Source organism: Barbatula barbatula (assembly GCF_947034865.1).
Source record: "Barbatula barbatula genome assembly, chromosome: 7".
Taxonomy (NCBI): Eukaryota; Metazoa; Chordata; class Actinopteri; order Cypriniformes; family Nemacheilidae; genus Barbatula; species Barbatula barbatula.
This window is the reverse complement of record NC_136770.1, coordinates 409,062-426,754: the sequence shown is the minus strand read 5'-3', so window position 1 is coordinate 426,754 and position 17,693 is coordinate 409,062. Positions and strand designations below refer to the sequence as shown.

Sequence of the window (17,693 nt, the reverse complement as noted above, 5' to 3'; positions counted from 1 at the left end):
ATGCACACGCAACGGCTTGATGGGCTGCTTTGTTTAAGGTTGGAAAGGACGGGTAGTTCTTTGTTTAGTTGTAATGGCAGTGGCAGGTTCTTTCGTCTGTGAGTTTCTGTGCCATTGTGTCATCAGAAGCTTCGGTGGGGGTTATTTTACACGTCCTTCAAAAACGGATGAAAAACGCTGCGCGATCTCTCTCTCTCTTTCTATCTGTCTTTTATCTCCTACAGTTTGTTAGATTGGTGAAAAGCTGTGAAACCTGTCTGTAATAGGAGCAGTCTGTAAACCTGGCAACATCTCCAGGCCTTCGACGGATGACAGAGAATCAAATGTACACATTCTACTAAGAGTGAGAAATGAAATGAGCGGTGTGTCTTCAACCAGACATTGTGTGTGTGTATGTGAGTGCCTTGTTAAACTGAAGACTTGTTTGTGCTGTTAAGGTTTTATCTTAGTGTGTGCTTGTTTTGTCTGTGTGCGTTTGTGTAGAGATGGAAATATCCTTTGCTCCTGCAGGCTGGAATAAATCCTATGTACGAGCTCCCTGGTGTAATCCAAACACTGGCAGCTAATTTAAGCGTGGAGCAAGAGCAACCGCATCTTTCATGAAAACAACACAATCACGCATCAGAGCTCATCTTGCATCAACATCGACAACTGTTCAACACTCCACAAAACACCACAACACTACATCTTAATGCACCATCACAGGCCAACAAAAACACCACAACACAACACTACAAAACACTACTTTTTCTGAAGTGGTCTATATAACACGACACTATTTCCCAACACAATATCTGTTAAAACTGACCACAAAACGACGGACCAACGCACCATCATGACCCTGACACCACGACACTTCAGCTCAAAACACCACTCAATACCCCTGTACACTGGGCCTACTACACAAACAAAAACCAGCCAAACTCATGTCAGGACACATCTTCACCTGTACACATGTCCTTTAGTGTGAGAGGCAGCGTACTTTTGTTCTTAATATTTGATAGAGACACATGCTCCATTCAGTTGAAGAGGGAGGGACATTTTGTCGTGTCTGCTGCTTGACTAGAGCGATGTTGGCTCGATGACAAGAGCTTTATGGCCGTGTGTTGAGCTCAGGGATGATAGATGACTATCTTGTTCATTTGTGTGTGTGTCTGAGTGTGTGAAGGAAAGGCGTGACAGCTGCACAGGCAGCGGGGTTGACCTTCACGCGGAGAAATCTCAAGGCCTGTTTCATTACGCGCTACTCTGATGCTTTGCATTCTTCAACACTTCATTAGTATCAATAGTGATTGATCTGCGATCGACTGCTTCTGATGGACGTTTTTCCAGTTTTTAACGCAACACTGGAGGCCAAACTAAAACCATGATTGTCAGTATTTGCTCATATAAAACAAGATGACGATTCGATTTGTCTTGACAAAGATCTTTTTTAATTCATGCGAGCACAAGAAGACTCAAATATTTTGTTTAGTTTTAGATTTAGTCGGCTGATTAGTAAACAAACTTGTAAAGTAATTTGCTCTCAAACACTTGTGCGGCTTTGTATTTTCCAGCGTTTGTTCACGTGTAATCTAAACGCAAAGCCTCGCTGATCATTTCCCTCATTGGTTTGTTTGTTTTCGTATCCGGGAGTGCCGAAAACACATTCTGGGCTCTGCTGATGACTGAAGCTTTGCCACATGTTCCACCTTTGTTTAAAAACTGCTCTATTTCATGTGGAGACACACACGAGTGTTTTTCTCTCTCTCTTGTTCTTCCTTCGCCTCCATCTGGTCTTCATTTCCATCAGACTTCAAAGGTGAAGGAAAGCAAGGATAGGAAATGGGTTGAATATTAATTTGGCCTTATTGTCACGAGTTGTTGCGTTGTGCAGCGCCGGTGAACTTTTACCATCAGTGCAAAGCAAAATGACTGCAGTGTTTAGCAATGTGTTCAAAGAGGACTGTGTGTGCGTGCGTGTGTGTGTGTGTGTTGGGTTCTTCCATTAGCGTGTGAGTGATGACCTCCAGTGTGAGCAGTTGAAGTCATAGCCCACCCACCCCCTCTCTCTCTCTCTCTCTCTCTCTCTCTCTCACCCAAATGGAGCTAATTGTCTGATGGCCATTTTTGAGGAAGTGTTTCCAGGTAATTTTTTATCTTTACAAAGCCGCTCCGCATTTATCTCGCTCTCGCCCCTCCTTTTCTCCCAGAGAAACTGCAATTGGCCTAATGATGAAAGAATAAGATTACAGGTCCTCTGTATCAACAGAAAAGAAGGAGATCTGGTCCAAGGCCGTTTTCCCCCGTCGCAGAACTCGCACACAGATTCCATTTTGTCAGCTTTCAGCCGGGCATAATACCGCGATAAAAGACTCTGCCCTGCAGCCACATGGAATCATACAGCAGAGAGAGAGACAGACAGAGAGAGAGAGAGAGAGAGAGAGAGAGAGATCTGTGAAAAGGAAAGAGAAGTCCCTTTGTGCTGTGTGTGCTCATATTGAATGAAAAAAGATGAATCACTTCTATTTAGGGATCGGTTTCCTGAAACTGGACTGGTGAGAGGATTCTGCGGGAGATAGATTGTCGGGACTTGCCTGTGTTTCTCTGAAGGGTTGAGCTAAACGTCTGCAGTCGTGGCAAGGTGCTCCCTAAAGGACCGGCCGCTCCAGTAGGAAGATCAACCTGAAGCCGAGAAAGAAATAGAGCCCTCCCCTTGCACGCCCGTCCTCACAGCTGCGCTCGCTTTGCGCTCTATCAGAAGGGGCTGCGTTATCATTTCATCTGAATTCCTCCCTCTAGGCGAGTCAATAAAAACTGTTTTTGATTAGTTGGTCCTCGGGATGATGGAGATGTTTGGTGAGCGTGCTTCGCTTTAACACAACTAATGAATACACACTTTGGTTTCTAGAGTTCTGCTACGATACGACCAAAACGGCATCAACATCGCCGGTGCGCTCGCCATTGTGTCCGCCTCCCATTCTCACATCTCCGCTTTTAACATCAGCTCCAGCATTTGATTGGCCAGCTGGATTTTGATTGACGCGTGGAGGCTGTCAGTCACAGGCAGCGCTCGCTCGGTGTGTAGCAAACAGTGGTAAACTGTTCCAGGCGTGTAAATCTCGGCCCAGATGGAAATGTTTTAAAGAACTAAAAGGAAGAACTAACTGTCCGGCCGCAGCGCGTCTGCTGTTGGTTTGCGGTGGGAATTTGTTTTGTGTTTTCTGTGCGATTGAAGAGATTGGAAAACTATCTGATTCGGTTTCATCCGCGTGTCTCGCTGCCGCGTGGTCTGGATCTTACGGACAAACCATCGGCTGGTTTTCTGCAAGCCTGTTTGGAAAAATCATCCCATACACACCCTGAGATTCAGAGCTCTGCTGCTATTCCAACAGGTTTAGCAGGAAAAGGCCTGAACCTGGAGTGTGTTCCAGCCTTCACACATTCATGTGTGGCTTGTGTGGGCTTGTGGGAAAAGTGTTTGTCAGTGTCTTTGTGTAGTTATGTTTGTGTTTTTCTTCGTAAACCATCGGCAGCCACAGGTTGGGTGTACACACTCGCTGTCGTTCTCTAGACACAATGCTGAAGGTGTTTTCAGACTTGTTGCCGTTGACTTTCTCCCCGGAGCTTCATTTAGCTCTTCTGTTTTATGAGACTGTTTAGTGATGACATGTCACATTTTTCTCTTCTCTGATGTCTTACAGGTGGTCGAGCAGTGATGTCACACAGCTGAGGACACTCCCACTCAGTGAGTATTTGTATGACAATGCTAAAATTTGCTGGGTGTCGTGGATTTTTATAATCTTCTTTCTCTCTGGGACTTTGTATTGTGGCAAGACCAGTTTTGAAGTCATTTGTCACGGTTATACACCTCTGTGTTTGTTTCTGGTAATTGAAAGCTGTAACCGAAAAGGCTGAACACGTTTTCTGACGCTTTAAACCTAATTTAATTTTGTCGCTAGGTTGCGAGATTCTCTTTTCACCCCTTTCCCTCCCAATTAGTTGAAACAAAGCTCTCCAAAGGCAGTTTTCAGAATGACATTTCTTAAACGTCCGAGGGTTTTATTAATGCGTAAAGATCTTTAATTTGGCAATTCATTTTCACAAGCCAAACGAAGCGATGCAGTGGACAGAGTTTGTGCTTTGGAACAAACAGATCAGCGGCTTTCTGTCGGGTGTGTGTGTTCGAGCTAATTGGTAGTGTGGGTGCCGGTCGAGGAGTTAGCGGAGACGCCGGGCGGGCGGAAGCCTCTCAGGACTCGATGCTCGACTGCGTCGCTTCATTCTGCAGCTCCCCGGTGCTTTCAGAGAGTGACAGAAATACAAGGACGTTTCTTTCCACACTCTTTTCGCCTTCTTTGCTCTCTCTCGTCTCTCCCTCCGTCTATAGCACTAACAAGTGACAATGTAGTGTTTGAGTTTTGCAGTGCTTAAAGACTGAAAGCAGACCACAGCTGCCTCAGGTGAACATACAGCTGTGTGTAGAGACAGTGCTTTGTCTGAGACAGGTGTGTGTGTGTGTGTGTAGTGCCTTTTAAGAAAACTGGTTCCAGTCAGGCTTATAAAACATCATCACATCACTTCTGATGATCTAGAACAGGGATTTCTTTTCAGCTTTTTGCAATTGAACCTTTTTTTTAAGTAATAAAAACTATTCTAGTAATATATTATATCAACTCATTAACCCCTGTTTGGAAAACCCTGATTTAGAACAAATTCACATGGACTTTAGAGATGAAGAATAAAGTATTTAAGATTAGATTAATATTTATGTTGTATAGAGTCAAAAGTCATAATTGAATAAATTGACATTTTTCGGTAACTTAATTAATTACTTTTAATTGTTTTGCCAAATGCTGTTTTTAATTTGTTAACCATTGAAGATAGTGGGATATCATTGGCAGCAAATAATACATCTGTAATGTCTTACAAACATTCACCAGATATTTCAAGGCATTTCACACTGCAAAACATGAATTTCTAACCTGGTGTTTTAGTCTTGTTTTCTGGTTCTTATGAAATTATGACACTTGAGAAATGATTTAAGATATTCCTCCTGGTTTCTAAAAAGAATTGTGCTAGACGGGGATGTTCCAAACGTTGAATTAGAGAAGTGATTTGATACCCTTTATATACTCCCTATGAAGGCTGTATTTTTAGGTTTCGTGAAAAGAGAGAAAATAGACAGACAAAGACAGCAAGACAAAGACGTGTTCTCGGCTCTTCAGCTACACATCATTGCCAGCAGTCACTGTCACCGTCTTAACCATCAATAATGCTAATGGAAGCTCTATCCCAGCATTGATTTCTGGGAATTGTAGGAAGGCGTGAAGGGTCATCCGTGCTCGGCAGCTCTGCTCATTTAGTGAAAGCGAGACAGGCCAGGGTTTCAGCATGAATCATGTTAATGTTACTCTTTATCTGACTTACAATGTAGCCGCGTATAGAAGGCTGTTTTATAGGCATTTCCCTATTTACAAAAACAAGGAAAAGTCTCTCATCAAATGATTCACCATTTAATTCCTTACCTGTATGATTCTTTTTACCCGGAATATCACAAGACATGTCAGTCAGAATATTCCCAATGTTATTGTCAAAAAGTTAAACGTGTAGTGTAGTTTAAAGAACAGCATTTACATTCCGCTTGACCTGTCATTTTCTGTTTCTGTGCAGAAATAAAATCATTATGTTTGGAGGAGAAAATAAGTAAAACGCTTCCTTTAAGACATTGTCGCAGCTGTGTAAAGTATGAGGGTTAAATGATATCAGAATCCATGCCTTGGCGTTGCAGAAGTATCGGGTGAAGGGATGAACTTTCCTGTCTCACAGAATAAAGGAAAGAAAGGAAGGAACGAGAACAAAACGCTTCTTGGACACCCAAAGGGAATTTCGAAAGTTTATAGATGTTGAAAATATCAAGCAGTTTCATCTGAGAGCTGAAACTGGAAAGTAAAATCAGGTCTGTCAGGACATGAGGCGTTAAGGCACATTCCTTCCCCAGATCTTTAGTTTTCTGAACTGGAGGATATAATCGCTGACAGTGCCGGCGACCGTATGGAGGAGAGACTTGAGCTCTTTTACTCCTGCCCGAGGGCAAATCGGCTATTTATTAGCACACATGTTAAACCCTCTTTCTTCAAAGCAAACTTTCCTCCCAGCCTCCCACAGAGAGAGAGAGAGAGAGAGAGAGAGAGAATAATAAAGCTGAGGAAATGACATTTCTCTCCACAAAATGGTTACGAGTGTGTTGAGTGTAACCAGCTAATATGGTGTTTCATACAAAGCTGATATACAAACGCAAAGAAAATCGAGAGAGAAAAAAGAGGGTGGCGAGCAAAATAGAGAGCGTGTATGAGCACAGATCTTGGCCAGGCGTCTCATGGGATGATAGCTCATACTTCCTGCTGGAGAGATCTTGAGCAGAAATCCTGCTTGTGGCTCTGTTTTCATTGTGTGTGCTGTTGTGCGTCAGAGGCTAAACATACTGCTTGTTTGATACAAATACTGCATGCCTGCTGGATTGTGTGTGTGCGTGAGGTGTAATGGACCCCTGCCTGAACCCTGTTGTGTGCTGCAGATCCCTGGTGAGAGTCATTACCTCTGATGGACACACACACACCCAGGGAATGGAGTGTCGCAGGTGTCTGTCCTGGGCCCCTTTCGTTGTTTCCCTCCGTCTCTGTGCCTGTCTCTTGCAGTTTAACCATTTATCTCTCGCTGTTTCTTCTTGTATTTAATATTTATGCTCTGGTCGTGGTCTGAGGTCGTGCTGATTCAGACTCCACTTACAGATACAGCAATAAATATTGAATCGTCTACAGAGCGAGAATGACTGTGTCCTTTAGATGAGGTGGTTAATATTCAGAGTACATGTCATTAAAATAATCTCCGGTTATCTTGCCTTAGCCACACACACTCACACTCACACACTCACTGTCATATGCTGATTACACATGCTATTCATTTGCTGCCGTTTAAAGTGGCACACGATGACAACACAAGCCACAAATAACAGTAAAGAAACAGGAACATGCATGCACTTCTCAGAATCATAACTGGAAAAATATGTACACTGAAAAGAGAAGATAAGTGAAACGAGCAAGAGGCAGACAGAGAGAGAGAGAGAGAGAGAGGGAGGGAGAGGGAAAAACATCCAGAAGGTCAGGATCAGCGGGTGGCCATCTAAGCGAGCGACATGGATTGAGTTTCACCCGCCCTGTTACCGTGGAGATCCATCCAATAATACCACCCTATCCACAGCAGAATCACTATAATACACTACACATACAACAGGCTGGCAATAGTGCTCGAGCTAAACAGAGACGACCGCAGCAGGCAATTCTCCAATCAGCAGTATTGTCCCACAAATACCTTAACAGGAATGAGCGAGATCAAACCATAAGACATGTGTCCTTAAAATAATCAAACACTAGCTGCACATCTGCAGATCAAAGTTCAGATATTATTACACAAATCATGAACGGTATTAAGATGTTATTAGAGAGCAGGTGTGTCCTGATGTGTCGAGCCTCTCACTTCGTAAAACACAAATGAATCTGAGAATAAAAACAGACACAGAGCCGTGTATTTCTTCTCAGAGCAGACGAGTGACTTACTGAAACCAGCAGTCACCTTCAGGCTCTCTCTCTCTCTCTCTCTCTCTCTCTCTCGGCTGTTTACATCATTAAACAAGCAGCAGTTGAGTGAAAAATATTTGACTTTCAGTCATTTTCTTCCTTCCGCGGTGGATAAATGACCAATGACTCTCACTGCTGTCTTAGCTCTCTAGCCGTCTCTTCCTTACATCAGTCATGAAATTAGATTTTTAAAGGTTTTGAGACATTGAGTCCAAAAAATGTCAATTTGAATTGCAGATATAACACTGAACATTGTCCCTCCCAGGAATCAACGTTTATCTTCATTTATATTTACATCAGCAAACAAAAATTACATGATAGAACCTGAAAATGTCTTCGCAGTGAAGACCAGATTCTGCCAGAACGATACTAGACCCCATACAACTATTAATTATAGACTTAATCTATAGATTAAGAGTAGATCCAGACCAAACAAATGTATGTGTAGTCGATCGGTCTGTGTAAAGATGAAGAGTGTGTGGTTGCGTGGATCAGAAGTAAACTGAAGTCCAGTTGGAGGTCATAGACCGAGACCACGTTCATGTGGTCCAGAGAGGTCTCAAGACCACAACATTAAGATTGTTCTCATTTGAATGATCCTACAGACGGTACCCATCAGAACATGATGACTGGAAGATGTGATGTCATGTGTGTCATGTGATGAGATACTTCTGCTGATGTCTGTGTGTGTTTTCCTGTGCTGATGCTAAAAGCAGTGTGAGGACGGATCTGAGGGAGTGAACGTTGGAATACTAATGAACAAATGACAGAAGAAGAGGCTGCATGCTCTTCTCTACCTCTCCGCAGTGGGCTCTCTCTCCCTCTCTTTCTCTTCCTTTCTGTCCCTCTCTTCATCTGCACCTCTCGCTCACACAGAGGATAAACTGTGTACATGATGACATTTACACCGCAGTTGCTCGCACAGGGAGTGTGTGTGTGAGAGCTCACCCCTCTCTCTCTCTCTCTCTCTCTCTCTCTCTGTCTCTCTGTCTCTCTGTCTGTTTTTTCTCTGTCCTTTCTTCATGTTGCTCAGTGCTCATCTTCTGTCCATCTTTTCTCTCGCTGAATGAAGACACACACACACACACACACAAACACAGAAAGACCACAGGCCATTATTTATGTCTTTGATGGGCAGATAGAAAAAGGAGCCGCTTTTCTTTACTGCTATGAATGTGATGTGGATTCACACAAACATTTATAGTCATACTACACATTGTCTGTCTGTTTGTTTGTTTGTTTGTTTTTATTTGGATAGATTTGTACTTGTGTAAGACATCTATTGATTTTCTATACAAGTTTCTGTGTTATGTCCACATGTGTATAATTCAGTAAGTAAATATGTTTGTAAATCTAGTGTCACATCTGCAGCATTTATCTTTCATTTAGTGTGTATGTGTGTGTGTGTGTGTGTGTGTGTGTGGTCGGTCTCAGATGAATCGGGTGGTTACTGGCAGTTAGAGGGGCTCTTGGGGAAGATGGAGGTCCTCTTTCGCACACGCGCCGTTCTCATTCACACTCACAGATGTAAACACACACACATTGAGCCCTGGAATAGCAAACCACCAGGGGTCTCTCTCTGGGTCTGGAGTATTTAGAGAGAACCCACCGGCGGGCTCAGAGCCCGGAGTAAACCGGCCGATCTCCATCAGGACGGTCCAGTGAGATTCTCCGAAGCATATCAGGGGCTTATTGTATAGCGGGTGTCCAGGGAGAGCTCATTACGCCGGGTGTGGGTTCACAGAACCTCCCTCATCTCTTGGAAATCAAGAGAGAACAGCGATACCGGACCTCAGGGAAGTCATTACAGAAAGAGAGGCTGAGACAGGAGAAATCACAGAAAGAGAGAGGCGGGGATCAAGTCTTAGAAATAGAAATGATGAAGTTTGCTGTTTTGTGCGTGCGGGGGAGATGTGCTCTCCGCACATTGTTTTTATTTTTGCACTTTTAAATAACGTTGAGGGGAAGGTTGAGAAATGATGCAAGCTGGATGTGAAGCTCAGTGTGTCATGACCAGTGTCGGGCACGTTACTCTGAATACAAGTTACTGATGACATATTCAATGGTGTCATTAGATCACATGACTCGCTCCAAAAACGATTTCATTACTTATTACTAATGACTTTCTATCTTTATTAGTTGAGTGATTCAAGAATAGACATGACACGCCTCTTAATTCATTCAAATAAATAATATAAAACTACATAAAGTACTTTTATTAACTGATCAAAGCATTACAAATGTGAGAATTATTCACTAAATCACAGATTTAACTTTGAATTTTGATGTCAATTCCACTATAGCACACACATATATTACACAAAGCATTTAGTTAAATTACATCAGAATCAACTGTAATTAAATTACAGAAAAAATAAGAGTAATCCCTTATCTCTTTCAAGGAAAAGTAATTAAATTACAGTAACTCATTACTTTGTAACTAGTTACACCCAACACGGGTCAAGACTAACACCCTGGTGATGGCTGACATAGACATGAAATATCGCCAAATCAAAAACAGTCAATAGTAGAGTCTAGCTCTCAGTTATTGACCAATCAGAACGCACAGTTAAATGAAGGAAAATAAGATGTGTCGTTGAAACAGATCAATGAAAAAGTGCAGACTTGATCAGCAGCCAATGGATCACATAGAGTCTAATGCTGTCTGTCGTTCAGAGTTTGAGATCGACGGGATCATGTGCTGATATCTGTCTATTGTTTACAGCTCACAGGAGTCTTGGGTGTCAGGGGGAGGGACGTGCAGATGGTCCAGAGAAAGAGGAGAGGGTGGGGGTGATGTGCAGGGACATATTTAGTATTTTATTGGTCTGTTCCAGAGGACCCAGCTGCTGGGTCATTCCCTGCTGGCACACACACAGCGAGAGAGAGAGAGAGAGAGAGGCATAGTGTAGATGTCCATGTGAGGATTTTAAGAGAAGGGAAAAATCAGAGGCGGGATGAGTGCGAGCGAGGGAAGGAAGGAAGGAGTGAAAAGAGATAAGCAGTGAGCGAGTGAAATGTGTCTGCCGTGATCCATCAGCCCTGGAGCCACACTAATCACAGGTGGAATTCAGCGAGCTTTAAAACACTGCCTCTCATTTCAAACCCTGCCCTCCGGCTCTCTCTCTCTCTCTCTCTCTCTCTCTCTCTCTCTCTCTCTCTGTGTGTGTGTTTAGAAGTGAGACAGAAATCTCTCCGTTTGCCCTGTTTTGTGTGTCTGTTGCGTGTGGATTCCAGAGAGCTGTGAGTGAGTGTGTTTTAAAGAGAGAGAGAGAGAGAGACGGAGACCTCACGAGACAGGCGAGTGTGTGTTTGTGTGTTTATTCCTGCGTGCGAGTGTGTGTGTGTGTGTGTTTGTACACCTGTTTGTGTGTGAATCCCCAGAGACGATATCTGGCTCAAACAGCTTCAGTGATCACAGATTGTGCCGTTACCCTTCGAGTGTGTGTGTGTGTGTGTGTGTGTGTGTGTGTGTGTGTGTGTGTGTGTGTGTGTGTGTGTGAGCGAGCAGAAAAGAGATGCAGCTCAGAGGAGAGAGGTGTGAGTGTGTGTGTGTGGCAGAGAGAGAGAGAGAGAGAGAGAAATGGCAGAGCGTCTTTGTGTCTCTACATATCCCATCATCCCGCTCAGCTCAGCAGAGGTGACACCAAGGTGAGCGTGAGTGCTCTCTCTCTCTCTCTCTCTCTCTCTCTCTCTCTCTCTCTCTCTCCTTCTTCAGCACACCAGCACTGCCTCCCTCTCTTCCTCCTCCACTTCACTTCACTTCTCTCTCTCTCTCTCTCTGGCAGATGGAGGCTGTGTCAGCAGGGAGAAATGGCCATTCACACACTCCTTACTCTCTCTCTCTCTCTCTCTCTCTCTCTCTCTCTCTCTCTGTTGGAATAGTAAACGTTTGGTCAGGAGCTGCTTGCATATCTGTATATTTACAGTATATTTTGGCCAATAATTCTTTCCTGTTGACACTTGTTGTTGCTGGCGCTTGTGACCTGATAGATAAAATAATTGTTATGCCCCACACAGGTGAAGAGATGTGTGCTTCTGAGAGAGAGAGAGTTTGTAGTTTAAATCATGAATTTATCAACGCTGACATTACTTGCTAGCAGTATTATCATTAGCTTCACACATTATAAACTATACTATATAATATCTATTTTTGCTTTGTCTTTTATTGTAAATTGTCTCTTGTTTTATTGGTTTGGCAAACATTAGTGGATATTGTCACATCTTTCTCAGTTACGTCAGAACGTTCACAGCTCGCCCGGCTTCACACAGGTCAAAGAACTGGAAACGTGCGATCATCATTTTGCGTTAATACATCTATTAAAAGTCAAGGTGAGCGTGAGATGGTAAGGTCGTGAGGAGAGAGAGAGAGAGACGGCAGGAGAAACAAACGATGCACAAAGCGGCTGACAGCGCAAGCTGCTTTAATATGTATGTATTGCAGGTTGATAGTTGATTTCATTAGCAAATCTCATTGTTATGCATGGATTGTTCTCCTGCAGCAAAATGAATATTGCATCCACGCCGCCGCCCGTAGCTTTGGACAAAAAACCTTTGGATTTTAAACAGCAGCCTTGAGCAGAAACAAAACATTTTCACCACATCTTTCTGGATTCACTTGATAGCAATTAAAAGCGTTTAGCGTGTTGTCTTTCACTATAGATGAGACCGTGTGTGTGTGTGTGTTTGTGTGGTTTAATGTGTGCGCTTCTGGTCTTGTGTGACCAAATGTCTCTCTTTGTCTTGCTCTGTGTGTGTGTTGAATGATATTGGTGTGAGAATATGTGAAGTACGAGTTTATTTGTGTGTGTTATTTGGAATGTGTGTGTGTGTGTTTTGAATTACACTTTGAGAGTGTGTAGCATGGAGTTGATGTGTGTGTGTGTGTGTGTGTGTGTGTGTGTGTGTGCGTGTGTGTTGTAGTTAATGTGTTTGATATCAGCTGTGTGTGTGTTTTGTGCTGATGAGTGTGTGTTTGTGTGTGTGTGTGTGTGTGTGTTGTAGTTAATGTGTTTGATATCAGCTGTGTGTGTGTTTTGTGCTGATGAGTGTGTGTTTGTGTGTGTGTGTGTGTTGTAGTTAATGTGTTTTATATCAGCGGTGTGTGTGTGTTTTGTGCTGATGAGTGTGTGTTTGTGAGTGTGTGTGTGTGTGTGTGTGTTGTAGTTAATGTGTTTTATATCAGCGGTGTGTGTGTGTTTTGTGCTGATGAGTGTGTGTGTGTGTGTGTGTGTGTGTGTGTGTTGTAGTTAATGTGTTTGATATCAGCGGTGTGTGTGTGTTTTGTGCTGATGAGTGTGTGTTTGTGAGTGTGTGTGTGTGTGTGTGTGTCTGTTGTAGTTAATGTGTTTGATATCAGTGGTGTGTGTGTGTTTTGTGCTGATAAGTGTGTGTTTGTGTGTGTGTGTGTGTGTGTGTGTTGTAGTTAATGTGTTTGATATCAGCGGTGTGTGTGTGTTTTGTGCTGATGAGTGTGTGTTTGTGAGTGTGTGTGTGTGTGTGTGTGTTTTGTGCTGATGAGTGTGTGTTTGTGAGTGTGTGTGTGTGTGTGTGTGTGTGTGTGTGTTGTAGTTAATGTGTTTGATATCAGTGGTGTGTGTGTGTTTTGTGCTGATAAGTGTGTGTTTGTGTGTGTGTGTGTGTGTGTGTTGTAGTTAATGTGTTTGATATCAGCGGTGTGTGTGTGTTTTGTGCTGATGAGTGTGTGTTTGTGAGTGTGTGTGTGTGTGTGTGTGTTTTGTGCTGATGAGTGTATGTTTGTGAGTGTGTGTGTGTGTGTGTGTGTGTGTTGTAGTTAATGTGTTTGATATCAGTGGTGTGTGTGTGTGTTTTGTGCTGATAAGTGTGTGTTTGTTTGTGTGTGTGTGTGTGTTGTAGTTAATGTGTTTGATATCAGCGGTGTGTGTGTGTTTTGTGCTGATGAGTGTGTGTGTTTGTGAGTGTGTGTGTGTGTGTGTTTTGTGCTGATGAGTGTGTGTTTGTGAGTGTGTGTGTGTGTGTGTGTGTGTGTTGTAGTTAATGTGTTTGATATCAGCGGTGTGTGTGTGTTTTGTGCTGATGAGTGTGTGTTTGTGAGTGTGTGTGTGTGTGTGTGTGTTTTGTGCTGATGAGTGTATGTTTGTGAGTGTGTGTGTGTGTGTGTGTGTTGTAGTTAATGTGTTTGATATCAGTGGTGTGTGTGTGTGTTTTGTGCTGATAAGTGTGTGTTTGTGTGTGTGTGTGTGTGTGTGTGTTGTAGTTAATGTGTTTGATATCAGCGGTGTGTGTGTGTTTTGTGCTGATGAGTGTGTGTGTTTGTGAGTGTGTGTGTGTGTGTGTTTTGTGCTGATGAGTGTGTGTTTGTGAGTGTGTGTGTGTGTGTGTGTGTGTGTGTGTGTTGTAGTTAATGTGTTTGATATCAGCGGTGTGTGTGTGTTTTGTGCTGATGAGTGTGTGTGTGTGTAAAGCCAATCTCAGGTTGTATAACAGGACTTTTGAGCTCATCTGGGTGTCTTGTGAATATAGGGATGTGTGTGTGTGTGTGTCCCAGAGGTATTAATAGCCTGACCAGGCACAGGAAAAAAAAGAGTCATGTTTTTCCATCTGTTTTCACAGGAAACAGTCAGGACGGATTATCTCCTACAGTCTCTCTCTCTCTCTCGCTCGCTCTCTTTGGGTTAATGATATGATGGTTCTTGCAGTCCGTGTCTGTGATTCGGTGTGGATTATGAAATCATTTGAAACGTTACACTTTCCATGAGGATATTTCTCTGTCAGATCCATCAGAGAGATCGCAGTGATCCAGAGAGAAATCTAATCTGAATTTCTTCGTAACGTTTGTTGTGAAACTCGCAGAATTGATGGTAGTGTAGAATCTGATGATAACACTCAAAACCAACATGTTATTTGCTTTCAGTCAAAACACAGAGTTTTGTTTGAGAAATAAGAGAGAGAGCTGCTGTGACTAAAGGTTAGTCATACACTCCAACAAACTCAACAGGAAGAAATCAACTAGATAACCGTCCACCGGCAGAAAACAGAAAGAACACACACACACACACGCGCGCGCGCGCACAGCATCTGAGACCACCAGTGAAAATACATCAGATTTCATTGCAATGCTTTGATCAACATAGACTGAATTATTTGAAGTATTTTGTCCATCATGTGTGTGATTTATGAATTCTGTGTCAGGCATCATGATTCTGTGAGTCTCTAGTTTGCAACACAATCTGATGTTTTGTACACAGGATTGAACACACGTGTGAGACGTTTGACTTCATTAGTGACCCTGAGTTACTACATTTTACAATGAATTTATTTTCATCTGCGTGTGTGTGTCAAGTTTAACTGTAAAAACATTTTCAGATGGTAAAGTGTGTTTGGACTTTTGGACTTGACGGCGCACATACAGTCTGTCAGACTGAACTGTTGATATGTTTTACAGAAGAGACATCTGCTGTTGAAGGAGCACATGCTCGAGTGTGTGTCACATACAGACACACTCAACAAACTTAAACACTTCTCCTTGATTCAACTCCAACAGTGTGACGTCATTACCTGTTCTTCATCGAGCTCAAGTGTGTGTGTGTGTGTGTGTGCATTCGTTCATTCGTGCGTGTGTGTGGACAACAGACTGTTGTATTTGTGTGTGTGTGTGTGTGTGTTTGGGCCGGGTTGAGTTTTTCTCAGTGATTTGCAGCCTTGTAACAGCACAGGAAGAGCAGAATCGACCTGCGGTCACAAGTGAAAGTTCCACAAGCGTCTCTGTTTGTGTTTATTAAGCTGTATTTTGAGGAGAAAACTCAACCTCAACAGCAACATCCTGCTCTTTTCCTCTCATCTCAGGTGCATGCGTGAGCTACATAAAGATCACGGGTTTAAAATGTGACCATTTTTTATGATTTTGTATTATTATTCTTTAAAAAGATCAAGATCACTCTCTGATTTGGGATGGGTTCTGTATAGATGGTTTTATCAGACAGACCTGGCCCAAAGTTCTCTTCCGGTCCTCGTTGGGTGATCGGTCTGGCTAGGGGCTAATCATTTTTTCTATATTAATTGTATTGTATTAAATTAAAACTACTCAATGGTTATTGATTCTTTGAGGACGTTTATTGGAAGATCAGTTTGGATCATAATGTTTGTTTATGTTGTAGCCTCTATATACACATGCAGCTATAGAAGTGGTGTGAATGCATGTGTGTGTGTGTGCGTGTGAATGCATGTGTGTGTGTGTGCGTGTGAATGCATGTGTGTGTGTGTGTGTGTGTGTGTGTGCGTGTGAATGCATGTGTGTGTGTGTGCGTGTGCATGCGTGTGTGTGCGTGTGCATGCATGTGTGTGTGGTGTGTGTGTGCGTGTGAATGCATGTGTGTGCGTGTGCATGCATGTGTGTGTGTGTGTGTGTGTGTGAGTGTGTGTGTGCGCGTGCATGCATGTGTGTGTGTGTGCGTATGCATGTGTGTGTGTGCGTGTGCGTATGCATGTGTGTGTGTGCGTGTGCATGCATGCGTGTGCGCACATCAAAGGCAGTCATTGTGTGTCAGATGTACAGAATCTAAACTCTGTTACAGTCAAAGCTGGAGACATGAATCCCAACGTAAGGTGTGTGTGTGTGTGTGTGTGTGTGTGTGTGTGTGTGTGTGTGTGTGTGGGGTGCTCTCTGATAGTGTCTTGAAAAGATCAACACGATCTCTGTTTAGAGAGAGAGAGAGAGAGAGCCGGTGTGTGTGATGGAGATCTTTGACTCTCTGTCTTGTCTTTAGATTCACACAGGTGATTTAAGAGACTATTAAGGTTTTAAATCATCATCTAATTTAACCACTAAACTCCATTACATTCATTAAATGACATCATCCTTGATTGAATCAAACACATTATAGGGCTCTGTACTTGAACTGTGTCGAGTGTGTGACGCTGTGGTTTGGTGTCTGGAGGGTGTTGGGTAATCTTACACCCCAAACAAACATCACCCTGCGCCCGTCTCCAGATCCGATGGTCTGTAATGGCAGACACACACTCACGGCTCTCAAAGATGGCCGCCTCCGTGAGGATGACAGTGCGTTTGTTGTTCTTGCTCTGAGGAGATTGGAATGTCAGGATACGTGAGCTGAGCGAGAGAGAGAGAGAGAGAGAGAGACGGTTGTGTTTTCTCTCTCTGTATCTCTGCACGCTGTCTTCCTGGTTGCTAGTGAGGCGTGAAGGATGTGTCCCGCCCCCTCTCTCGTCTGATTGGCTGAGGGGGAAGAAATGGAAACATTATTGGATTGAGGGGTCAGTGACCTCTGTGAACGCTCTAAAGACTGAGCTCAGCGTTTGGCTGTGGGACGGCTCAATGTTAATGAATGTTTAAAGAATAGAGAGAGAGAGAGAGTCCATGTTAAGTAAAGTCAGATGAACCCTGTCTGTGTTTGTAATGAGATGCTGAATACTGCACTCTAGTGTGTACTCTATACGGCCTACGATTCTTATAAAGAACACGTGAAGAAACAACTAAATGTTGCTTTGGATTCAAGTGTCTGATAAATAAACATGTTAAGACCAAACTTCAAACTTGCATGTTCAGTTTATCAATCGCCATTTATTGTTTTTCATTGAAGGTTGTGTAAGATTTTACTGTAGATATAGTCACACTTGTAACAATAATTATCAATGAACAGTATTAATTCGTCTTTGTTCAAGTTTAACATTATTTCAAATGAAATGTTGAATGTGTGAACGTGGTTAATGTACAATGAACCATTCAGAACAATTCGTATGAACTTATGTAATAATCTCATTATCTTTAAGGGAACCGTTATGAAAGTAAAGTTCATGACTTATTTTCCAGATGTAGTGAGTTTTCTATGGTATATCATGCAGAAGTGGCGTGCCGTTGTCCTGTATTGTGAGATCTTTGCTATAGAAACAGCTGATCTGTTTGAACCTCACACAAGTTTGTACATGTACGTATGTCACACTTTCTGAAAGGAGAATTGAAAGCAACATAACAAACACAGTCAGTGGCCGTTTGAGAGGCTTCAGCAATGTTTATAACCTCTTTTTCTCCAGCGTATTTAATGAACTATAAGTCACATTCAGTCTCAGTTTAATATT

General features: G+C 42.8%; 1 protein-coding gene across 11 annotated transcripts in view; it reads left to right on the top strand.

Moving 5' to 3' along the window:
* The window catches only part of baz2ba (bromodomain adjacent to zinc finger domain, 2Ba), a 65,982-nt gene that overhangs the window by 14,851 nt on the left and 33,438 nt on the right, over nucleotides 1-17,693 (top strand). For all 11 annotated transcript variants that reach the window (XM_079460944.1, XM_079460939.1, XM_079460943.1 and 8 more), the window contains exon 2: nucleotides 3,684-3,727. Coding sequence is in view for 7 of the 11 variants with exons in the window: in XM_079460938.1 (XP_079317064.1) it covers nucleotides 3,684-3,727 (44 nt within the window). In the remaining 4 variants the exon portion in view is untranslated. The remainder of the gene's footprint in view (nucleotides 1-3,683; nucleotides 3,728-17,693) is intronic.